Genomic DNA, 26,500 nt, shown 5'->3' with positions numbered 1-26,500 from the left:
TATATATATATATATATATATATATATATATATATTCATATATATATATAATATATATATATATATATTCATATATATATATATATATATATATATATTTATATTTATATATATAGATATATATATACTGTATATATACATATATATATATACATACTGTATATATATACACATATATATATACATATATATATATATATATATATATATATATATACTGTATATATATATATATATATATATATATATATATAAAATGGTAAGAATCATATCCTTCATCTAACAGGGATTGACCTCAATAACGGACTGTTTTATACAAATAAAAAAAAGGTTTCTTATTCAACCGACTAACTTTCTCTCAAGATTAGCTTCATTTCAACTTTAAGATCTAATTGTCAGCAGACTTACTTTCTTGCCAATTACACAATAAGTGGTTATTGGGTCTATATGAGCAGCATAACCACAAAGAAAAGCTGGCTCGTCAAATATGCAGGTGTCTTAGAACACCCTACATTCGTTGATGGAACAATTGCTGATGACATAATTCTTAAGCCCTATCCACACGACCGAGCATGCCCGACGGGCAGACAGTGATACCAGGCCACAATAGTTAGTGAGAATGAGGGTTGATGACGTCAGAGGCGGGAAAACTATAGGCAGGGATATGACAACACTATGATGCCAGATCCCTGTCTGTGGTTTTCCCGCTTCTGACATCATTAACCTTCATTCTTACTAACTATTGTGGTCTGGTATCACTGTTTGCCCGTCGGGCATGCTCGATCGTGTGGACAGGGCTTTACGATTGGGAACAGAAATCTGATTTAGTATATGCTGACAGACTTCCTTTTCCTCCACTTCTATTTATCATTATACATGTATATCTTACTATTGCCAAAGCCCACAATTGACTAACGTGGGAAGTTTCCAACTAAATCGGGAAATGGCCTTCGTCAGAGAAAAAAAGGCTTTGCTCGAACCAAGCAGCAATAGTTTACTTTCATCCTTCTACTCTCATCTATTACATATTTATAACCTATTTATCAAACTTATTTAACACTGCTTGCCATAATTATTCCCCTTCCTCTCGTATAAATTTTCCGTTGTGGTCCTATGAAAGTTGAATGTGAACTTTAAACCTATCGTATATCAACATTCTACTGTAGCGTCAACTGTTTCATTTATTTTCTAAATACATCTATTGCTCATGTTTATCATCCATTTGTGTATTTCGTATTTATTTGACTGTAATTCGTTTATCTTTATGTTATTTTCTTTCTTTTTATTATATCATCAATCTGTTCAGTAAGTTTATTCAGCAACACAATGGCTAATAACATCAACAACAAGAGCAATCAGAGACTGACCTTCACCAAAGATCAATGGAGTAATGATTACCATTATCACTAGCCAAGCCACAACCCTAGTTGGAAAAGCAAGATGCTATAGACCCAAGGGCTCCAATAGGGAAAAATAGCCCAGTGAGGAAAGGAAATAAGGAAATAAATAAATGATGAGAACCAATTAACAATAAATCATTCTAAAAACAGTACCAACGTCAAAACAGATATGTCTTATATAAACTATAAAAAGACTTATGTCAGCCTGTTCAACATAAAAACATTTTCTGCAACTTTGAACTTTTGAAGTTCTACTGATTCAACCACCCAATTAGGAAGATCATTCCACAACTTGGTCACAGCTGGAATAAAACTTCTAGAATACTGTGTAGTATTAAGCCTCATGATGGAGAAGGCACTATAATCCATGGCCTAAGATCTATCTTTTGTGACAATTTCGTCAAAATCCGTCAATCTGTTTGGACGTTATCTTTAAAATGGAGAAAAATACAAGTCCGGATCCGCCCCATCTCCAAAAATTTAATGGGGTCGTCCATGATATAAAATCTATCTGTGGTGAAAATTTTGTCAAAGTTCGTCGATGGAGACGCACAGATAAATAAATAAACCAACTCGATTTTATAACCTCCTTGGCGGAGGTAACAGTAATACTTTTGGAGTACGTACTTAATAAAAAATATATTATTATTATTATTGTTATTATTATTGTTGTTGTTGTTGTTGTTACTTGCTAAGCTACAACCCTTGTTGAAAAAACAGAATGCTATAAGCCCGAAGGCTCCAACAGGGAAAATAGCCCAGTGAGGAAAGCAAATAAGGAAACTACAAGAAAAAAACAGGATATTTCATAAATTGTTTTCAATCTTGTCAAAATAAAACACGAATATTAAAAAAATTTCTTCTAGGCAACTTCCGATTCCAGAGTGATACTGACGATTCTTACTTTCGTTTCCTACTTCCAGTCCTTTACCAACAACGGAGGAATGACCTTGAAGACTAAAAACCCGATGTTGCAGGGCCTTCCAGGGTCATTCCATGTCCTGTCGCACCGCGATGCATTACTGGCTAATAAAATGTATGAATGCATAGGTAAGTTTCACAACTTTTTCAAACTTCTTGGGGTGAATCTATTACGAAAAAAGACCAGTAGCGTTTTAAGTCTTTCTCGTACACCAAAGGTCCATAATAATATTTATTAGAAATTAATTAAATAAAGAAGAAGATAGATGTAATGTGGTTTCTGTGGATTTAAAAAAAAAATAATTATAAAATCAATAAAATTTGTAATGTTTATAAGTACTGGCTACGAAGATCTGGAAGTTTGTAATGTTTAAATTCCGTGGTCTGTAATTTATTCTATCAGTTTTGACAATGAACTGTCAATTCGCAACGTTTATGCTTAAAAAAATTATTCTGGAAGTTTAAAATGTTTCTATTTTTATTATTATTTGCTAAGCTACAACCCTTATTGGAAAAGCAGGATGCTACAAGCCCATGGGCCCCAACAGGGAAAATAGCCCAGTGAGGAAAGGAAACAAGGAAAAATAAAACATTTTAAGAACAGTAACATTAAAACAAATATTTCCTATATAAACTATAAAAACTTTAACAAAGCAAGAGGAACAGAAATTAGATAGAATAGTGTGCCTGGGTGTACCCTCAAGCAAGAGAACTCTAACAGAGACTATAATGATCTAACTAGCAAATACGGAGATTTGAGAATGAGCAAATGGATGCTGAATCAGTATCAATTAATGGTAGGTAGTAGGTTGGCCAGGGCAGCAGCCACCCGTTGAGATACTACCGCTAGAGAGTTTTGGGATCCTTTGACTGGCCAGACAGTGCCATATTGGATCCTTCTCTTTGGTTACGGTTCTTTCCCTTTGTCTACACATACACCGAATAGTCTGGCCTATTCTTTACAGATTCTCCTCTGTCCTCATACACCTGACAACACTGAGATTACCAAACCATTCTTCTTCACCAAAGGGGTTAACTACTGCACTGTAATTGTTCAGTGGCTACTTTCTTCTTAGTAAGGGTAGAAGAGACTCTTCAGCTATGGTAAACACCTCTTCTAGGAGAAGGACACTCCAAAATCAAACCATTGTTCTCTAGTCTTGGATAGTGCCATAGCCTCTGTACCATGGTCTTCCACTGTCTTGGGTTAGAGTTTTCTAGCTTGACGGTACACTCGAGCACACTATTCTATTTAATTTCTCTTCCTCTTGTTTTGTTAAAGGATTTATAGTATATACAGGATATATTTATTTTAATGTTACTGTCCTTAAGATATTTTATTTTTCCTTCTTTCCTTTCCTCACAGAGCTATTTTCTCTGTTGGGGCCCCTGGGATTACAGCATCCTGCTTTTCCAACTAGGGTTGTAGCTTAGTAATTAATAATAGTAATAATAATGATAATAATAATAATAATAATTCTTTCCCTTAGACCTGTGGCTCGAAGCCTGCGGTCTGGACAAAGACTTCTGCAAAAACGATGGCTACGTATCAAGGGACTGCACTTGTATCTGTCCTCCTGGCACGAAAGGATATCGGTGCGAAAGAGTTGTTGGAGAGTATTATGGTAAGGAGAACGCTTCTGGCGGCGGCAGTGTTTATTCTAAACCTCAGCCAGTATTTGCCCCCGAAATCATGCTCTTTATATGAGAGAAAATTCTCAGAGTAACTGGTGTTAGACTTGCTTAGTTCGTTCCATTTTCCATATGGTGAAGCTTGTTTCGTTACACCTCAAGATAAAAAAAAAAAAAAATCCTTAAAATTTCTCATATTTATAATTTTTTAAAAACTTAAATATTTCGGTTAAATCATCTTTATGTACAATCTAAGGCAGTCTTACATTTTACTATACCTAACGTTCTTAATTGCCTTTGACTACTGCTTTCTTGTAATCTTTCTGTATTCTTCATAGGGAGAGTGACCAGAAATGAACAGCAAATTTTAGATAAGGTTGAACTAGTTCTCTGCATAAGGTAGGCCAATACTGTCACTTCAACCTAGTGTTATTTTGGAGTTTCTTTCCAAATTCTATATAGCGTCCAAAAGGTGGATACTCACTCGTAGAGGTTTCTCTTGATAACACCTTTTGATCTCCTTGTCAAGCAGGTCATACCTATGAATTAATTGTTGAACTTTAATATATATATATATATATATATATATATATATATATATATATATATATATATATATATATATATATTGCGCCGTTATCAGCAAAAAATACCCCATACGTATGTCATCATAAAACTATTTTGTTTTATTAGTTAGACCACGGCATATACTGTGTATATATATATATATATATATATATATATATATATATATATATATATATATATATACTGTATGTGTGTGTGTCTATGTATGTATATATTACTGCCAGCGATTACAGACGTTAACAAAAAAAGGGAAAGGTAATGCATACATAACTAATAATAGTTCTTGGCACTCCCATCTCCACTCTCTCTCTCTCTCTCTCTCTCTCTCTCTCTCTCTCTCTCTCTCTCTCTCTCTCTCTCTCCATTTGGTTATACTACATTGAGCAATAATACCTAGCCCTAAAATTTCTATTTTACAGATGAATTGATGCCAACATGCAACCGGGTGATAAAGAAGGGAGGAACCACTATCCAATCTCCAAAATACCCACGTTTTGAAGATGATGGTAAGTGACTCTCTCTCTCTCTCTCTCTCTCTCTCTCTCTCTCTCTCTCTCTCTCTCTCTCTCTCTCTCTCTCTCTCTCTCTCTCTCTCTCTCTCAGGAATAAGAAATTTAATAGACCGTAAGTTCCTGTCCAACAAATTAAGATGAGATTCAGCAGCTGAAGACCAGACAGGAGAACAATACTCGAAACAAGGTAGAATGAAAGAATTAAAACTTTTTCAAAATAGACTGATCGCCGAATATCTTAAAAGACTTTCTCAATAAGTCATTTTTTTTTTTTTGCGAAACTGAAGAAGAGACAGACCTACAGTAAAGTGTGTCTCAATGGTAAATTTGTTGTCGAGAATTACACACAAAATTTTAAGAGTCATACCAAGTTAAAGAAACATCAATGCCGAGATCCAGATGTTGGGGAGCAACTGTCCTTGATCTACTCACAATCTTACGAGTTTTATTTGGATTCATTTATATGTCCCATGATTTGCACCGTGCACTAATTTTAGCTAGACTTCTATTAAGGGATTCAGCAACCCCCGTTCTACATTCAAGAGATGTAATTGATGTAAAGAGAGTAGCATCATCAGCATATGCATCGAGCTTGTTTTCTACGCCAAACCACATGTCATGTGTATAGAGTATGAAAAGTAATGGGCCCAGAACACTGTCCTGAGGAACACCAGATATCACAATCCTATACTAACTAGGGTGACCATCAACAAAAACTATACGCAATCTATTATTTAAATATTCAATAATAATGCTAAGAAACGACCCACCCGCTCCCAACTGTTTGAGTTTGAAAACAAGGGCCTCATGATTAACACGGTCAAAGGCAGCATTAAAATTCAGGCCAATCATACGAAGTTCCTAACCCCAATCAAGAGATCTCTGTACAGCATTGGAGATTGTAAGAAGGCCTTTACGAAATCCAAATTGCAAAATAGGGAACAGATAATTGTTTTCAGCAAACCTATTTAGACGTGTTGCCCAACGTTGCTAAAATTTTTTAGATGGTATGAATTATGGAAATTGGGCGGTAATCGACTGGACTAGAGCTACCACAAACACACTTAGAAAATGGAGTAACACTGCCGATTCTCCAAGAAGTGCTAAAAGCTCCTCTTCTTACTAACTTGCACAAAATAAGATAAAGTTGGAGCTAAGAAATCTACAGACTTTATACAAAAACAGTAAAAATACCATTTGGGTCTACACCTCCATAAGCATCACGGTCCATCAAGAGAGCGTTAATGTCACGAGATCGAAAAGTGAAACTAGTTTAGTTTAGCCTCAGAAAAAAAGGAATGAGAAAGATCAAGTTTTTCATTACTCTGCTTACTAAAAAACAAATCAGCCAAATTTAAATACAACATCGTAAAGGTTTTCATCATATTCTAATTCATTAGGGGTATGTCGAATTAAGTACATACGTACTTACATATATATATATATATATATATATATATATATGTGTGTGTGTGTGTGTGTATGTATATATATATATATATATATATATATATATATATATATATATATATATATATATATATATATATGTGTGTGTGTGTGTGTGTGTGTGTATGTGTGTGTGTGTCCCATGTCAATCGGAACATGGGTTTCTTTCACTTTATTACAAAAAGGTTTGTGAATACACTATACACACCCCGATACTATCAGACGAGTACACACTTGCTCTCATGTTCGCTAGAGTGGTACTGCTTAACCCTTGCCAAGTAAAATGCAATGTCTCTCTATCAATATGCTGAATTGTTAGATTTTGTGGAATTCTCCACTGTGATGGATATACTGTCACCAATAGGCTTTCAACATATTACCTTATGAGACTTGGCACACGTCACCTATATCAGAGTTCAGTTATCGCGCACTACAATTTGTGACAGTCGTAGTACTCTTAAAAAGGTCATTAATATCACTGTATTAACCATATATTTTGCATACAAGGATTAGGACTTGGTCTTGTTACTTTATTTTGATAACGAATAGACAGTGTCTTAGTGGTGTCCAAAAATCGGAGAGATGCTACCTTCTTTCACAAACAAGCCAGACATGGAAATGTCACAACAGCCTTTCGTAATTTTTGTCTAATATCGGTAATAATGTCCTATGGAGAAATCCATCAAATACCAAACAGTCAAGTTCTTACTAAACTCTGTCAAATATAATCAAGGGGTTAACTGCTGCACTGTAATTGTTCAGTGGCTACTTTCCTCTTGGTAAGGGTAGAAGAGACTTCAGCTCTTCTAGGAAAAGGACACTCCAAAATCAAGTTATTGTTCTCGTATTGGGTAGTGCCATAACCAATCTACCACGGTCTTCCATAGCGTTTGGGTAGAGTTCTCTTAATTGAGTGTACACTCAGGCACACTATTCTATTATATCTCTCTTACTTTTTTTTTATGTTTTTATAGTTTATATATGAAAGATTTATCTTGGTGTTGTTCCTGTAATTAAGATATTACATTTTAATTGTTCATTCTTTCTCTTGTAGTTTATTTATTTCCTTATTTCCTTGCCTCACTGGGCTATTTTCCCTGTTAGAGCCCTTGGCCTTATACAATCCTGCTTTTCCAGACAGTATATTCATACCAATGTCTTTAAGCGCACAATCCGGGCTCAATATCGCTAGAACCCCTTCGAAGAATCATAACATGTAAAGGAATTTTCCTTTTTACTAAAAAAACATCTCTAACCTATATATATCTATGATTCAAAAAATTATTTCATTTCTCTAGACAAAAGTTTTACGTATTTGTCCTATCTTTGTAACAAGAAACAAAATTAGGGGGGGACTACACATATTTATCATACTTTACACTTTGACAGGCTCTTTCAAATAAATCCAAGTTATGTAGAAAACTCGGATAGTAATGCCTTTCATGGGTTCTGTCAAATTACACCAAGAAAAGTCAAAAGATAAACAGAGTCAAGTATGTGTGTGTGTGCTAAGATTGCCTTACCTAGTGTAAGACACGGGATCTTGCATTGGCAGCCCGTAAAGAGTCAAGACTGTCCTCTGATAATCTGTCAAATGTCGCCTTTGAGATACAATGCGAGCAACATAATTCTAATTTTTATTGCATTCGTCATATCAAATGTGTAACAACTCACAACATTGTTCTCAATTTTTCTTCAGGGACCTCATGTGTGTACCACATCATCGCCCCTGAAGATCACACGATAGAGATTATATTTGACTTCTTCGACATCTTTGAATATCGTACAGTGAGATGCAAACTAGCTACAATGATCTTCATGGAAGATAAGATAAACAAGACCTTAGTGTAAGTAAACAAGTTCAACAGTGTAATGCATCCAACTTGGCTGTTTCACAGGGTCAGGCTGGATCTCTTCTGTTGCTTACGCATTCCTAGGGGCATATATATATTGACTTAAACTTCTCTATTATTCTAATGAATTATTTCAATTGTTTATGTACACTGTTAAAAAAAACGTAATTTTAATCAGAAATTCTCCGTAAAAATAAACTGTTCTTAACCTATTTCAGTAAAATATATGAGACCGTAATTTTACCATACTTTTTTCTTATATTTTACGTTTTGGTGACCGTAATATCACTCCTTTACGTTAATACATCCGTTCTCGAAACGGTAAAAATCCTGTAATAAATGTTGCCAGACATTTACCGTTTTTTCTATGCAAATTTTTAACAGTGTACCTTTTAAAATCCATTTAATCTTCAGCCAAGTAATTTCTTCTCATTTTTTCTTTCTTTTTCTTCTCATTTTTCTTTCTTTCTCTTGTCTACATTCAGATCAGAATCTAGAAATTCCTAAGGATGAAGATGAAATCTAATTTTAAACTAACTTTGTGTTATGGAAAAGCCCCGATGTTCAAATTGAGATATTCTCTAAGGATTCGAATTACATAATTTTTTAGTGTTCGTCAAAATTTTGAAATCTTTGATCTTTGATTACACACTAACAAAAAAATTGTCTTCGGATACTATAAAGTCCTACTCCAAACTCGCACATTTACAGATAAATTTTGATAGTATCTCCTACACCAAGCACACACAGAAATATTATATTAATCTCCCCTGCACCAAACACACACATACATAGATATTCTAGTATTTTTCTCCTACTCCAAACTCACACCCATGCACACATTTTGATAGTATCTCCTACACCAAACACACATCCATACACAAATATTATAATAATCTCCCCTGCACCAAACACACACATACATAGATATTCTAGTAGTTTACTCTATACCAAACGCACACAAATTAAAATATTCTTTGAGTATTTCATACACCAAATATACACATACTATCTATCTATATAGGTGCCATGTCCTCGAACGTGGGTTGTCAATTACAGAGATATTGTAATATTCTCTTCTAGTAGTGTCTATTAAGCAAACCAAACACCCATGCTAAGATAATCTAGTCTGAAAAGCGACGTCTTCTCACTAAACAAATCCCTACAGTCTTACTTTACCAAGAAGTCAATTATAGTGATATTATATCAAATAAGTAACACCTTATCATTAATAGTTCCCTCGAAGAGCAAAGCTCAAAATAATGTGAGTCAAGGTAGAAAAAAAAATGAATAAATGAAAAAAAAAAAATACGATGAAAGAGCGGTGATATCTAATAAAACATTTCTTTTTTTTCAAGGTGATGTTCACGAAAATACATTAATAGATTTAGGCTAAAATACATCTCCCTTTAATAAAGGATAAAAAGCAATAAATTAGGATGAATTGAAGTAAGTTTGGAAAATAATTTTCAATCCGATAGAGTAACTTCCCCATTTCCAATTACTTTACACAGATACAATCCAGAGTGTGCAAGCGCACGTGTTGTTAATCTAAACAACTAAGAATTCTTTTCATACAAGTAAATATCATTGTTTACAGCACACAATTTCTTTTTCTCTGTCCGACTCAATCCTTTACACCCTCATATTCTATAATTTGCAAAACACTATGCAACTTCACTCTATCTCGCTTTGTCTCCCTCATAAATTTTCATTTCATGATTTTTCATTATGCTGCAATGATTTTCGTATTATAACGATGGTTGAAACAATGTCAAAAGTGAGCAATTGGAATTTTCTTCGGCAGAGCATGCGGGAAAGACTTCAATTCTAAGTCTTACAAGACCAGTACAAACGAAATCATACTGTTCTTTGATATCCTTGAACATGTGCCAATAAGTCGAGGATTCAAATGCAGAGTGGAATTTCTCTCAAATAGAACTTTAACAACGACACCCCCTACCGCAGAGTTAATCACAACAACGGCTAAAACAAGCGTCATAACATCGACTGCGTCAACCACAGTGGAATCGACACCTACAACGATGAAGCCAACAACAAAATCAACAACTGTTACTACGTCAACGACAACTGCAACTACGACATTGACATCTAAAACCACAGAAGAACCAAAAACCACAACTATAAAGCCAAGAACAACAACCATTACAAGACCTACACATATAACTACAAAGTCGACAAGAACGACATCAAAACGGACGACTACAACCGCAAACGTCATAAAATCAACAACTCCGATGCCAGCAACAACAACAACAACACCAACAACAACGGCGTCAAAAATGAAAACTTCAAACGTCATAAAATCAACAACTCCGATGCCAACAACAACGGCGTCAAAAAGGAAAACATCAACTACAACCCCAACATCGAAAGTTACAATTACAAAGCCAAAAACAACGGCCCAACCAACTCCAGAGATTGACAAAACAACATCACCATCATCTTCAGCAGACTCCATCTCAAGCAAACTCAAGATACACCTCTCTCTTCTCCTCTTCTTTCTTTTCTTCCTTCTTCAGTTTGACTTTTATTTCCAATAATAAAAGAGATATTATTGTCTGTTTACTTACTTTTCTTACTTTACTTCTTTCAATAAAACTACTAAAAAATAATTACATAAAAACATATTTCCTTAACAAATGACGATCCTTTCATAAATACCTTCTCCACCTTCTACAGCAGGAAGCATTTTCTCTCTCTCTCTCTCTCTCTCTCTCTCTCTCTCTCTCTCTCTCTCTCTCTCTCTCTCTCTCTCTCTCTGACTGACTGACTCATCATGGTAGTGTTCTTAAATCAACAAAAGATTATAACAGCTGCTTTATACCTTCTGAAAAGTACAATAGTAAAGATCTGAAAGTGAGCATTTGGAATTTTCTTTGGCAGAACGTGTGGGAGGGACTTCCATCCTGGGAAGTCTTACAAATCAAGCACTAACAAAGTCCGAATCTTCTTTGACATCAGAGAAAAACTGCATGGCAGTCGAGGATTCAAAGGCAAAGTGAATTTCATTCGAAACCGAAAACACAATATAAATGCAAAAGTGGATAAAACAGAAATGACATCGTCATTGCCCTCAACAACAAGGACAACAACAACAGCAACGACGACGACAACAAAAACAACAACAACAACAACAGCAACGACGACGACAACAAAAACAATAACAACAACAAAGAAGGCAACCACGGAGAAACCAAAAGTAACAATGACGAAATTGTCAACAACAGAAGCAGGACCATTCAGTTATACAACATTATCATCGACAGCAAACTCCCTTTCCAGCAATTTCTTTCAAATGCCTTCCTCTCTCTTCTTGCTTTTTCTTCTTCCATACCTATTCAACTTCCATATACAATGCTTCCACTTTCTGTAGTAAAAGGACATAATTTCCACATTCTACATTATACTTCTACCATTGCAATAACAGTGAGAGTAACATTAGAGAATATATTTTCCTAGAAATTGTGGTGATAGTTTTCATACTTCTCTAATTTTGTTTGAAAATCCCAGCCTCTCCCTAAACCATAGCCTCTTTTCTGATTCAAGTAATCCTATCGCGTCATTTGCAAGATTAAAATCTTTCTAGCAACGATTTTGATTTTAAAGTAGCCCTTGGATTTGCAAGATTAAAATCTTTCTGGCAACGATTTTGATCTTAAAGTAGCCTTTGGATTTGCAAGATTAAAATCTTTCTAGCAACGATTTTGATCTTAAAGTAGCCTTTGGATCTGCAAGATTAAAATCTTTCTAGCAACGATTTTGATCTTAAATTAGCCTTTGGATTTGCAAGATTAAAATCTTTCTGGCAACGATTTTGATCTTAAAGTAGCCTTTGGATTTGCAAGATTAAAATCTTTCTGGCAACGATTTTGATCTTAAAGTAGCCTTTGGATTTGCAAGATTAAAATCTTTCTGGCAACGATTTTGATCTTAAAGTAGCCTTTGGATTTGCAAGATTAACATCTTTCTAGCAACGATTTTGATCTTAAAGTAGCCTTTGGATCTGCAAGATTAAAATCTTTCTAGCAACGATTTTGATCTTAAAGTAGCCTTTGGATTTGCACGATCAAAGTCTTTCTAGCAACGATTTTGATCTTAAAGTAGCCTTTGGATTCGCAAGATTTAAATCTTTCTAGCAACGATTTTGATCTTAAAGTAGCCTTTGGATCTGCAAGATTAAAATCTTTCTAGCAACGATTTTGATCTTAAAGTAGCCTTTGGATTTGCACGATCAAAGTCTTTCTAGCAACGATTTTGATCTTAAAGTAGCCTTTGGATTCGCAAGATTTAAATCTTTCTAGCAACGATTTTGATCTTAAAGTAGCCTTTGGATCTGCAAGATTAAAATCTTTCTAGCAACGATTTTGATCTTAAAGTAGCCTTTGGATTTGCACGATCAAAGTCTTTCTAGCAACGATTTTGATCTTAAAGTAGCCTTTGGATTCGCAAGATTTAAATCTTTCTAGCAACGATTTTGATCTTAAAGTAGCCTTTGGATCTGCAAGATTAAAATCTTTCTAGCAACGATTTTGATCTTAAAGTAGCCTTTGGATTTGCACGATCAAAGTCTTTCTAGCAACGATTTTGATCTTAAAGTAGCCTTTGGATTCGCAAGATTTAAATCTTTCTAGCAACGATTTTGATCTTAAAGTAGCCTTTGGATCTGCAAGATTAAAATCTTTCTAGCAACGATTTTGATCTTAAAGTAGCCTTTGGATTTGCACGATCAAAGTCTTTCTAGCAACGATTTTGATCTTAAAGTAGCCTTTGGATTCGCAAGATTTAAATCTTTCTAGCAACGATTTTGATCTTAAAGTAGCCTTTGGATCTGCAAGATTAAAATCTTTCTAGCAACGATTTTGATCTTAAAGTAGCCTTTGGATTTGCACGATCAAAGTCTTTCTAGCAACGATTTTGATCTTAAAGTAGCCTTTGGATTCGCAAGATTTAAATCTTTCTAGCAACGATTTTGATCTTAAAGTAGCCTTTGGATCTGCAAGATTAAAATCTTTCTAGCAACGATTTTGATCTTAAAGTAGCCTTTGGATTTGCACGATCAAAGTCTTTCTAGCAACGATTTTGATCTTAAAGTAGCCTTTGGATTCGCAAGATTTAAATCTTTCTAGCAACGATTTTGATCTTAAAGTAGCCTTTGGATTTGCAAGATTAAAATCTTTCTGGCAACGATTTTGATCTTATGGTAACTTTTGGATTTGCAAGATTAAAATATTTCTAGCAACGATTTTAATCTTAAAGTAGACTGGAATTTTCTTTGGCAGAACATGTGGGAAAGACTTCCTTCCAGGGGAATCTTACAATTCAAGCACTAACGACGTCTTAATCTTATTTGACATTCTTGAATATGTCGAGACCATGGGATTCAAAGGCAGGGTGGAATTCCACCCACAAGAAGTCCAGTCAAGCTCTACAACTACAACATCCACAATACGACCAAGAGAAACGACTAGAAAACGGACTACATCAACAACAACACCAGAGGTGAAACCAAAAACACCAATGATTGAACTGACGACAACAATGAAGACTGACACATCATCACCATCCACAGCCATCCCTAACTCTAGCATGTTGTTGAAGTTACCTATCTCTTACCTCCTCTTTTTCATCTTTCTTAATTATCTAAATGACCTGCGCTTCTAACAGAGAAAAGGTACAATATTCAATCATCTTTTTTCTTTCAATGCAGAAGTACGAATGATTTCACGAAAACATATTTCCTGGACTTATGGGGGTAATTTTGTGTTATTTGCTACCCAATTATCTAGTATGATAAAAGAACATAATTCCTGGACTGATAGGGGTAACTTTGTTCTATTTGCTAACCAATAATCCAGTATCATAAAAGAAATCCATTTAGGTTCTATTGATCGAACAGTGTATGAAAAAAACATACCTCCATGGCAGGGAGAGATCTCCAAATATGATTAACAAGGATTTGAAGATGGTTGAAATGCCCCTTACGACCCTTCATTGGTCTGACATTGATGATAGTACTGTAGTTTAACCTTGGATAACGTTTATAAAGTTATTCCTTTCATCAATGTCCTTGCAGATTGCTCTATATATATATATATATATATATATATATAATATATATATATATATATATATATAATATATATATATATATATATAATATATATATATACATGTATATATATATATATATATATATATGCATATATATATATATATATATAGTATATACTGTATATATAGATATGCGCATATATATAAATTTATATATATATATATATATATATATATATATATATATATATATACATAATCTTTATATCTACTGACAGACAACTACCAGAAATGGAGTCCAAACATAGGAGTTATTGATTTATATATTTGCTTTTAAGAAGAAAACTATATTATAGAATGTTTTCTACATATCTATATAGTTCAATGCATCAGCAGGAAACGATTCCAGTATCAATGAAAACGTTTTCAATATTTGTATTAATACAGGAAGCAATAAATATATCAAAAGAAAAAACCTGAATTTTAATAACCAATTCAGTTTGACCGAGTAGTTTTATCAATCTAATAAATGCTATTATTATTATTATTATTATTACTATCCAAGCTACAACCCTAGTTGGAAAAGCAAGATGCTATAAGCCCAGGGGCTCCAACAGGGAAAAATAGCCCAGTGAGGAAAGGAAATAAGGAAATAAATAAATGAAGGGAACAAATTAACAATAAATCATTCTAAAAAAAGTAACAACGTCAAAACAGACATGTCATATATAAACTATTAACAACATCAAAAACAAATATGTCATAAATAAACTATAAAAAGACTCATGTCCGTCTGGTCAACAAAAAAGCATTTGCTCCAACTTTGAACTTTGGAACTACCCGTTTTGGAAGATCATTCCACAACTTGGTAACAGCTGGAATAAAACTTCTAGAGTACTGCGTAGTATTGAGCCTCATGATGGAGAAGGCCTAGCTATTAGAAATAACTGCCTGCCTAGTATTACGAACAGGATAGAATTGTCCAGGGAGATCTGAATGTAAAGGATGGTCAGAGTTATGAAAAATCTCATGCAACATGCATAATGAACTAATTGAACGACGGTGCCAGAGATTAATATCTAGATCAGGAATAAGAAATTTAATAGACCGTAAGTTTCTGTCCAACAAATTAAGATGAGAATCAGCAGCTGAAGACCAGACAGGAGAACAATACTCAAAACAAGGTAAAATGAAAGAATTAAAACACTTCTTCAGAATAGATTGATCACCGAAAATCTTGAAAGACTTTCGCAATTTAGGCGTTTATGTGAATTATATTGTCTTTAAATTTCATTCAAGACGGTAATGAGAAAGTGTTAATAAATATTGATGATTGGAACCACTGATTGATGATAATCAGAAACTCATTAAAAAACTGTTAACAATATCAGATCCTGCACAATCCAAACGAGCCATAAAGCATATAAGGAGGCAGTCGTAAAGAAAAGGACATATGCATACTTCATTATGCATGTTGCATAAGATTTTTCATAATTTTGACCACCCTTTACATTCAATCTTCCAGGACAGTTCCATCCTGTTTGTAATACTGGGCAGGCAGTTAATTCTAATAGTCATGCCTTTTCCATCATGAGGCTCAATACTACACAGTATTCCAGAATTTTATTCCAGCTGTGACAAAGTTGTGGAATGATATTCCTAATCGGGTAGTTGAATCAGTAGAACTTCAAAAGTTCAAAGTTGCAGCAAATGTTTTTATGTTGAACAGGCTGACATAAGTCTTTTTATAGTTTGGATATGACATATCTGTTTTGACGTTGTTACTGTTTTTAGAATGATTTATTGTTAATTGGTTTTCATCATTTATTTATTCTTTATTTTTTCTTATCATTTATTTCCTTTCCTCACTGGGCTATTTTTCCCTGTTGGAGCCCCTGGGCTTATAGCATCTTGCTTTACCAACTAGGGTTGTAGCTTGACTAATAATAATAATAATAATAATAATAATAATAATAATAATAATAATATCAACGAGATGTAACGCACTCTCTACATCAATTACGAAGAAGCAATTGATAAAGTGAAAGTCATAGAAATCCGTGGAGCAATGGATATATAAAGAATTGCCGAAGTTCTTAGAAACCATGGTATACAAACAAGAATTGGAAAAAATTTCAGCCTGTTTTAATTGAGAATTTTTCTAATACACAATCCGAAAAAAAGTAATATGGCTGTACTTTCTTTCTATATTTTTAGACTTATTTAGCTGTCACATTGAGCCATTTTAAAGAATTGGGAAGAGATTCATAAGAGGGTAATACTAGACCCCGGATAACATATGCTTGTTTGTAAAATCTCAGAATTTTTTTTTCTTCTGTAGTATTTGAAACAACATTTCAGCGAATAAGCATTTGGTAGCTACCAAACTGTCTGGTGCCAAACGTCTGAATTTTGCAAATGGTGGGGTCCCGTCGTCTTGATATGGTGATGGATACAGTGTTTGGTGGGAACCGTGAGCATCTGGCATAGTTCTTGATAGAAGACATTTGGGATATATAACGAGTAGATGGGCATAGGCATCCGTGGGTTTGCTGATGTGGAGAATGAGGTCGGAGGTAGCGGGTAATAAAGGTGTGAACGAGTAAGACCTGGCGTGGAAATGGGCGAGGAAATCTGCATCAATAAAATTCCACCGTAAATGATAGTATCAGCATCTTAAAACCATAGGTGAGTATGGAATATCTGTAGGCAGCCACTAGGTGGACATCAGCAGTCTTGGAATGACTGGGTCACACCCTTGAGAGGGAACATGTCAGAAGGGAACGATAGGCACCAATCTACCAGAAAACACACATTAGATCCTGAATCATGGAAAAATATGGAATATCTGTAGGCAGCCACTAGGTGGACATCAGCATCTTGGAATGACTGGGTCACACTCTTGAGAGGGAACATGTCAGAAGGGAACGATAGGCACCAATCTACCAGAAAACACACATTAGATCCTGAATCATGGAAAAAGAAAAAAGGTAATGAGGAGGCCACCGCCACAAGCAATGGCCTACTTGGAAGTTTTTTTTCCTGTGATCCGGTAACGTATTCCATAGCAGCAACCCCCAATCTGGAGTGGCACTTGCACATCTGAGGACGTGGGTCGTCATACAGTGATTGGGGAATGGGTGTAGGGTGGCATAAGTAGGTGGTGGGCAACTTCATCGCTGCCCAGGAAGGTCATAAGGTGGCCATCAAAGTCCTACATCATTCACCTCAGCTTCAGTTGGCAATGTATGGTTGTCCCCCTTGTAAGGAGTGGAGTTGTTGATAGTGTTCTTGATGGTAGGGATGTGGCTATCCATAAGGGCGTTGATTCTGGTCATCAGGTCCTTCATGGGCGAGGTGTTGACATCGGGAAGGGCAGTTCGCTCTGGTTATGGACAGCGTTGTACCCAAGAGGCACGAACTAGGCTCACTTCCCGAGGAGAACTGTCCACATCAAGCTAAAGGTGAGGAATACTGATCATTTCTCTGAGGGTCATCAATGCCTTTTGAACCCCCAATGGTTGTTGAGTGACCTGAAAAATCTTCCTTACATGGGTGGTTGGCAGCAGTGAGTACTTCATGCTGTATGGGGGTGTCCCTTTGCTCGCAAAGCAAATTGGAGATTTCTGGGAAAGTGTCGTCAGGGGATTGTAGTAAGTACATAGTCTGTTATGCTGCTTGAGCAGGTCTTGCAGAACTGAACCTCCATGTAATGAAACCAGGTAAACGCATCTCTGCTGGTGAAGGGCATGAATGTCACTGTGGCAGATTGGACAGATGAGTCTGGTCCAATCAGTGGTGGACATCGTGGGAGGATACGACATACAAAGCAGTGAACTGGGAGGTACGCTGGGTATTCGAGGCATTCCGTAGGTCACTAATGTAATGGGAGCGATGGAGGCTTTAACAGAAGGCGAGTCCTCATACAACAAACTTTATTGAGTGACAACACTGGTATTTATAGGCCCCTTATGGGTCACATAAAGGTGACAATTGCATGTGTCCATTCATTGTCTTTTGTCAATAAGGTTGACATTGGCATAAAAATTGACAATATAACAACGGTAGTGATAGTATTGTTAACATTAGCGTGTTACCCTCAACGGCTTTTTTGCCATGGAGTCAGATGGAAGTTGCAGCATAGAAGACAGAGAGGGCATTCATCTTTATTTGTATGTACGTTGATTGCTAAACATGCATTACAATGGTATAAATTCTTAGCTCAAATGTGCAATGGTTATGGAGTTTTTGTATCCATTACCTTATATTGTATATGATGTTCAGCCATCGCTTCTTGATGCATGTTTCTTTTCTAAAATATGTTGGTATAAAGCTTTAGCATTAGGAGATCCCATTTGATATCATTAATACACCTTTCAGGTGATTTTCATCAAGACACTGAAGTTTTTCTTTCCACCCTGTAACTCTGGTTAAGCGACCTTGCCTTTTGATTCAGATATAGACTCCTTTACAGTCATCAAAGCTGTCATTCACGTAGACACACCTGTATGAGTCAGAACTGAAACCTTATACAACACTGACACCTTGACAAAGCATACATGATATTCATTTCAATCAAGGGTTTCCACGAATAGTTATCATTAGATTCTAGGAAACTAGATAGTGACCACTCCTGTAAAATACTCATATATTGACCGCTTTAGTCAAGCTGGATTATTTAAGAGTATTTAGCAAAAAAAACCCTCAATACAAGTGAGATGTTAGAGAACTTCATTGATCCATCAATATTCAAAACAGTATCTTTACTGTAAAGGTATTGCGTTCGTTTAATGACTTGGAGTTTTGTTATACATGGAATGGTTTTTTAAAACCATGGCATTTCTTTTAATGCACCCTCAAGATTTTTTAATTCGGAGAGACTACGGGCAATGTTTACAATAAAACACTTTCATTCATAACCTTCCTCAGTGGTGTGGTTGGGCGTATTAAAAATTCGACTAAATGATATTCAGCAAGTCGATTCATACAGAATTTAGATTACTATGAAAGTCTTGAAGAACTAGTATCAATGTTGAAGGTATTCTTGCTTTTTCTTTGTATTTTTCTGAATTAAAACTTTTACATAACAGTCTCCAGCGTAAGTGCGTGTTCTAAAATGGTACTTCTCTTTTCTGAATTTAGATTTATACAGCATTTTTATGCTGTTAAATCGAATGCCTAAGGAAATTTTGGGGGTAATTCAAAGGCATTAATGTTCCTTATCGGCATATTCAAGGTATATGCATTAATTACTTTCATTCCGTAAAATAAATACTATGGCATAAAAGGGAAGTCCTCCTTGAAAATTAAAAAATATCTTCTTCCCTCTACAAGACGAGTTGAGTCTGGAAGCCCCTAAACCACATGTAACTTCAAGTCAGTATAATCCCAACAGAAAATTTGAATGTGAAGGTCTCATGGGTATTAGAATTCTTGAATTATATATCACAATCAATATTTTGATAATATCACATAAGGTAAGTTTTGCTAGAATCATTGCCTAAAACAGCTTTTGCAGTTACTTGATTTGAAGTGGAAAATAATTTTCAATAGATCCAATGACTTCTTATACTTTAAATCAGCTTAGTGATAATCTTAAGGGGGACTGCCATCAACTTTCTTAAAAATTATATGATCTCTGCCACAAAATGAATTTTTCGTCAATTTATATATAAGTCTGAGACAGTCTGATTGGATGCATTTTATAGGATAGAAACAGATGATTTTTTTTTTTGTTAGAGAGAGCTTAATGCTCTCTAGTTTATATTTTATTAAGAGTCAACAGAAGATATTTTTCTAGCATTGTCATCCCCCAAGCAGTAATATATGAAGAGAGGTCATTGATAAATAACATATACATTAGTTCCTCAGGAGTAGTCTTTTTATTACTGTTGATGGTCAATCCAAAAGGGTAAAATTTATGATACTTCCCCTTGTCAATTCTTCCTCTTTAGATGTCATAACTATAATGTTGACCCTACTTTTACCTGAACTATTTGGTGCTTCAAATGAGCTTTTAAACAGATGAGAAGGAAGATCTTTTCAAAAACTAAATCTTCACGTGGTGTGATATGGCTTTTCTGAATGGAAAAATGACTGATATTTGAGGTTAAGACCAACTCTCTTAACCCGTATATCCTCAAAATATTTATCATTGGATTTATTTGTGTATTTTGTACAGTGGTTTAAAAGAGTATTAGTCACTATCTGGAGATCTGCAAATTGTTTAATGATCACTGTTGGTACTAATTCTTTACCAACTTTTCTATGATCAATTTGCCAGCTATTTTCCTTCAACCAGGTACAAGGAGTGTTAACATTAATTGATGATGGTAATATCGTCCGACATCTAAATCCCATTTCGAATTCTACTCTGAACTCAAGCCTGGGTTTACTTTCCTTTTCACTTCTGCTTTGAACTCGAGTCTGGGTTTAATTTAACTTTTTTTTTTTTGCATAACTTTTTAATGTTGAATTCTAGTCAGATCTTCAGACATTGGTGATTTTGTATCGTTATCTCTTTCTTTTTCTGTATTCTTTCGAACATTTCATTACGTACTTAATTCGATAAATTCTTGTTGATCTACTAATTATCAAACATTTTCAACACTTCACGTGGTATTTGAAATTCACTTTCAAGTAAAAAAAAAAAGGTAGGTAAGTAAAATAGTATTACATAATACCAAAATTCTTTTATTTCTGCGCTGTTTGTTTTGTCTCGAATGAAGAATAGCTTTGTGAGAAGATAGTAAATTTGGTAATCTTGGGAGGAAGTAGAAGAGACTGTGGAAGCACTGATTAGATGAAGCAAAAGCAGTACTGGAACGGAAGATCAAATTCATAACAAACGAAGCGTACACGGCGCAGTATGTATTTTGTGTTGTGTGTATATATATATATATATATATATATATATATATATATATATATGTATATATATGTATATATATATGTGTATGTGTATGTGTATATGTGTATGTGTACAAGTATATGTGTGTATATATATATATATATATATATATATATATATATATATATACATATATATATACATATATATACATATATATTTATATATATGTGTATATATACATATGTGTATATATATATACATATATATATACATATATATATATAAAACGAAAGGGTGTGTGTGTGTATGTGTGCTTCATCTGGTTTGGTACTCCTTCCCGCTTACAGATGTCCATTGCTACACCCTGCAGCAGCGACAACTGTTGCTCGGACAGCTACCTATCCTCCAGTCCCAGAAATTGCAAGCGTTCTTCTTTCTACAGTAGAAACTGTTGTTCCGTCCACATCTCGCGTCGCATCCTAACGAAAGCATAATTGGGTTTATTGAGACCAATACCTCTTTCTATGTGAGAATGGCTGCATTGTAAACACTAGGATTAAGGTTCACATATCTTCTTTTTAACGAGGCAGATTTGCACCGACTCGCAGGGGTGCACTTTTGGCTCGTTAGTTTCCTGCTCGCTGATTGGATGGACAAGATCATTCTAACCAATCAGATAGCAGGAGACTTTTCCGAGCTAAAAAGGGCACCGCTGCGAGTCGGTGCAAATGTGCCTCATTAAAAAAAAATGAGTATAGGTGGTAATGTTAGCTTAAAGACATATTTCAATCAACTGGTAAGCATTTATACTTAGTTGACCATCGTTAATTTTTGATCATAAAGGAATACAACAAACTTGCGAGGTATTTTCATAATTGGCTGTAAGTCAATGTGTTAATATTACTATGAATACCTGTATGCCAAGTCTGCAATAACCATACGGTGGGAGAGGTTGAATCTCTTTGCGCGCGTGTCTCTGTTTATCTAGAGAAGGCTACATATATAAACAAGAGTAGCCCATATGGGTTACCGTACACTGGGTTGATGTGAGCCATTTTGTTCCTGGGTGGCAGGCTACCAGCCAATAAGGATTATTATGTCCACACTCTTTCTTACTGTTTTACATATAATTAGTGACGGGATAGTACATAATGCCTTACTGTTCCGGAATTGGGAACATTACCTGAATCAAAGTCCTGAGAATAACAGACTTATAAATGTGTTCTGACCTAAATCTTCTATATATATTGCCTGCTATCCAATCAATGGAATAACTGTTTTTTGGAATACAGTATTGCATTAAGTAAACAACCAAAAGAAAAAGAGTTGAAAATATTGTCGGAAATAAAATATCCAAGGATAGTGGACTTGGAAATATTGCTTAAGATTTGCAAGCATGGGATACCTGATTTGGAAATATTATCGAACATCCCCCCCCCCCCGCCCAAATAAAAGTGGTCTGATTTGGAAATAAGGAATGTGGTAAACAATAACAGGAATAAATGACTGTAAAATAGTGCTTGTGTTTTAAAGCAAAATAATAAATGATTTGGTTATTGTTACAAATATACAAATAAAATAATAGTTACCTGTAATTGGAATATATAGCCTTAAGAAAACAATCACTGAAATAACCTACTTAGAAATGTTGCCCGAGGTAAAAAATAAAAACAATATGGCTATTACACTAATTGGCCTAGGAATAAGGTCTAAGGTAATTAATAAAGGCAATAACTACCCTGAAAACAACGCTAAGGTAATCATTCAAGGTAAAGATCAATTTGAAAGAAGAAAATCATCAGAACAAATTTGGGAAACTCTTTTCGAACTACTAAATGAAAAAACCGAGGTAATAACTTTCAGAAACAATATCATGGTAAGTAAATAAATTAATAATTAATATGAATATACCACAATTGGTAAACCCTTACCTCCTGGCTTAGGCTGGCAGCACTGGCAGGAAGGAAGGTTACAAACGCCGTCGATCTTGTGCTCGCTCTTCGAGTCGCATCTAATCTTGCAAGTTCCCGAGCCATCAGCTCCGCAAGTTTCTCCACAGTCTTTAAAGAGAATGTACAGTACCTCAGTCGTCAATGGTTTTATTGTTATATTTGTCGTTATTATTATTGCAACACTAGAAACAGCTCTAGTATGAAAAGAAGAATGCTACAAACATAAGGTACCATAATAGGAAAAGTAGCCCATAATGGAAAAGAACAAACTATAAAAGAGAAATTACGAAAAAAAAAAAATCACATTTGGATAAATACCGATTCAAAATCAATAAGAGTTAAAACAATAATTTGTTAGATGTGTGGTAAATTTTATCTATTTTTAAATGTACTTTTTCTTTGTCTGCATCTTTTCCCACTTCTATGTGGGGTCGATGTTTCTGGTCAGCTTTCTCCATATACCTCTGTCCCACACCTCATCACCGATTAATCCCTTTGATCCAAGGTCATTCTTGATACAGTCCACCCACCTTCGCTTTGGTCTCCCTCTCCTCGTTCCCTGTACCTCCATTTCCATCACTCGACTCCCAATATACTGATCATCTCTTCTCATGACATGACCGTACCACCTCAAGTCTACTTTCTTGGATCTTATCTGATAGTTTTCTAACTCCTGTGGTAACCCTAATTACTTCATTCCGTACCTTATCTGTTCTTGTCACCCCACACATCCATCTCAACATTCTCATCTCTGCCACATCCATCTTCTTCTCTTCTGTCTTCTTTACGTAATATTTTTTAATGTACGTAATCACTTAAAGATGGGACTTTGGAAATAAAGACACTCACACTGTCAACATACTCCTATTCAAACTTGGGCAAGTTTCTGTCTCTATTTAATTCATGGTAAATTACAGCCACCTTACAAGAGCAGGAATCTCGGAACTTATACAATCAATGACTTTTAAAACTTGTCTTTATAAGTACTTATGACTCCTAGCAGCAAGAAGTTCATATTTTGAATACTGTACTATTTTTTCATACCCTTACAATGCAGAGCATAACTGATGCAGTGACAAGGGTTATGTGGACGGTAAGAGCAAGGATTAGATTAGTTTCTGTGCTCCAATAATGGGTCCGAAGGAGAATGTATCCAGAGACCTATAGGTGCAGTCTTTTAAATAGTGGCCGTGAAGGTGGTCTGCCTCTTCCAGACCCCAGACAGTAAGGACCTGGGCCACTGAGAAGTTCTTGCAAAATGCCTAGGTTGTGGCAAGACCACGAACGTCCTGTGTTCAATGGAGGGGGGGGGGGCATTGTCAGCATTTCCACGAGGATTTTTAGGCTCACATAATAGTTTCCTGCAACCAAAAGAAAAATGTGTTTTTCGAAACCACCTTTTTGGAGCAATCAGTACTCAAGAACAGATTAGTAATGTTAGGTCTAAAATGGGCTATCCTCTTCAGGTATTTCCTAACTGCTCTTACGGGACAGAGTAACAGATTATCCGTATCATGAGTTACCTCTTTGAGGGACGAGATCATGAAAGTCAAATCTGGTGTCATTTATATCAGGATTTAGGGCTTTAGCCACAAACTCGGGAACTAAATAAAAGGATTTCTCTCCACTCCATGAATGTGAAATAAGATAAGATGTAAAATTCAATTACCCTCTTGGCTTAAGCTATAGCGACGAAAAGTTTTTAGGGTGAGATCTCTGTCTAAAGCTTTATGTAAAGGCTTGTAAGGGGCCATTTTGAGGGACCTAAGAACTTTAATCACATTCCAAGATGGAGATTCAAGTTCTTGAGAAGTGCAGGTCTGTTCGAAGCTCCTGATGAGACCTGAGAGTTCCCATGAAAACGAGATTGATTCCCCTCAGCTTAAAGACTTGGATTAAGGCTGAGCAGAAGACTTGGCTCAAGGATGAGCGAATGACTTGGTTCAAGGCTGGGCCATAGACAGCCTTTTACCGCTGTAACTGAGGGACTTCTCGTTCCTCAGGAACACTAAAAATTCTACAATCAGGGGAATAGTGGCCTTGAGTGTAGCAATATTCCCCTTACAACATCAATCACAGAAAGTTGACCACTTGGCTTGGTAGGAGAGTGATGCAGACAACCCCTGGGCCCTTTACAGTAGAATTCCAGCAGGATAACTTTTCGCTTCTGGAGGTAACGTATCTCCCTGAAAGCGTTTTTTTCAAGCCAGACTCGTATGTACGAGTGGGTGAAAAATAAAGGACCTTCCAACAGTACATGAGGAAACAGTAGTCTCGACTTGAGAATGTGGTGTTCACAGATGAGAACAAGGGGAGACTTTCAACACTTTCAAGGATGATACCTCCAGAAGCGAAAAGTCATCCTGCTGGAATTTTGTGATAAAAGGCTCATCATAAAGTACACTACTGGGAGGCGAGGGAGATCTAAGCAAATTAGTGTAATTTGCCACTCATGACACTGGAACTGGATTACACATTACAAGTGCAGAGGCCGTAAGCAGGGGATCAGTCTCTGGTAGTGATTCGTGATCACTAGGCCCTACTGGCTATAATACATTAACAAAGGGATCATTAATATGCAAAGTAAATAATTCTCGGTCGTCATCCTCAGTTACCGGAGCCACTGAGGGCTACAGGAATGGAGGAACAGGGTGGGGAGTACTGCGTCACATAAACAAGCTTACGCTTCTTACTGTCTAAGAAAGAGGACATGAAAGGGAACAATCTCTCTTAGGTAGTTTTTTACAATGAAACCGATATTTCTCCCAGAGACGATGGCCACTCCCTACAAAATTCACAAGGGGAACACTACTTACCATGACAGTTCGGGATAAGGATCAATCTTGACCCGGTTCATGAAGGTGCCACAAGGACGACCATCATGGCCGGGGAAAAGTCCGTATAACGCTAGTCATGGTACGATAAAGCACAAAAAGCATTGCAAGGGTAATCCAGTGTGGTGGAGTTGCCTAGTAACCTATTATATAGTTACCAGTTAGTCACCTTTTTCTTTCTTTCTGGCCACAGTAAATCGACATAGGGGTAAACCCATATAAATATCTCAGAAGTCTGTATCTGCGCAGGAACAAATGAAAATTGAGAGCAACCCATGATACCAGAACAGCAAATAAGTACTACTGAACACCATGTGGCATAATTTTACTTATATCTAGTTGAACATGATAGAAACATCCGCTAAATACTCTCTCTTAGTATTTGCTTAGTAACTTTTGCACAAGTAAACATATTCTGTTCAATGAATATT

General features: G+C 35.6%; 2 protein-coding genes across 4 annotated transcripts in view; one reads left to right on the top strand and one right to left on the bottom strand.

The window, feature by feature from the left end:
* The window catches only part of LOC137658426 (blastula protease 10-like), a 33,223-nt gene extending 18,767 nt beyond the window's left edge, over nt 1-14,456 (top strand). The window contains exons 6-10 of one of the 3 annotated variants that reach the window (XM_068393132.1): nt 2,324-2,450; nt 3,812-3,946; nt 4,961-5,047; nt 8,202-8,349; nt 13,659-14,456. In XM_068393132.1, the coding sequence (XP_068249233.1) occupies nt 2,324-2,450; nt 3,812-3,946; nt 4,961-5,047; nt 8,202-8,349; nt 13,659-14,040 (879 nt within the window). In that variant the 3' untranslated portion in view covers nt 14,041-14,456. Of the gene's footprint in view, nt 1-2,323; nt 2,451-3,811; nt 3,947-4,960; nt 5,048-8,201; nt 8,350-10,162; nt 12,003-13,658 lie in introns of those variants that run through there. The other 2 variants (XM_068393131.1, XM_068393130.1) reach the window with 2 other exon arrangements.
* The window catches only part of LOC137658427 (putative ankyrin repeat protein RF_0381), a 126,493-nt gene extending 103,158 nt beyond the window's left edge, over nt 1-23,335 (bottom strand). Inside the window, exon 1 of the mRNA XM_068393134.1 lies at nt 23,215-23,335. The gene's annotated coding sequence lies outside the window, so the exon portion shown is untranslated. The remainder of the gene's footprint in view (nt 1-23,214) is intronic.
* Between the last annotated feature and the right edge of the window lie 3,165 nt (nt 23,336-26,500).

Source organism: Palaemon carinicauda, chromosome 19, assembly GCF_036898095.1.
Source record: "Palaemon carinicauda isolate YSFRI2023 chromosome 19, ASM3689809v2, whole genome shotgun sequence".
NCBI classification, from domain to species: domain Eukaryota; kingdom Metazoa; phylum Arthropoda; class Malacostraca; order Decapoda; family Palaemonidae; genus Palaemon; species Palaemon carinicauda.
This window is presented reverse-complemented; position numbering and strand designations above follow the sequence as displayed.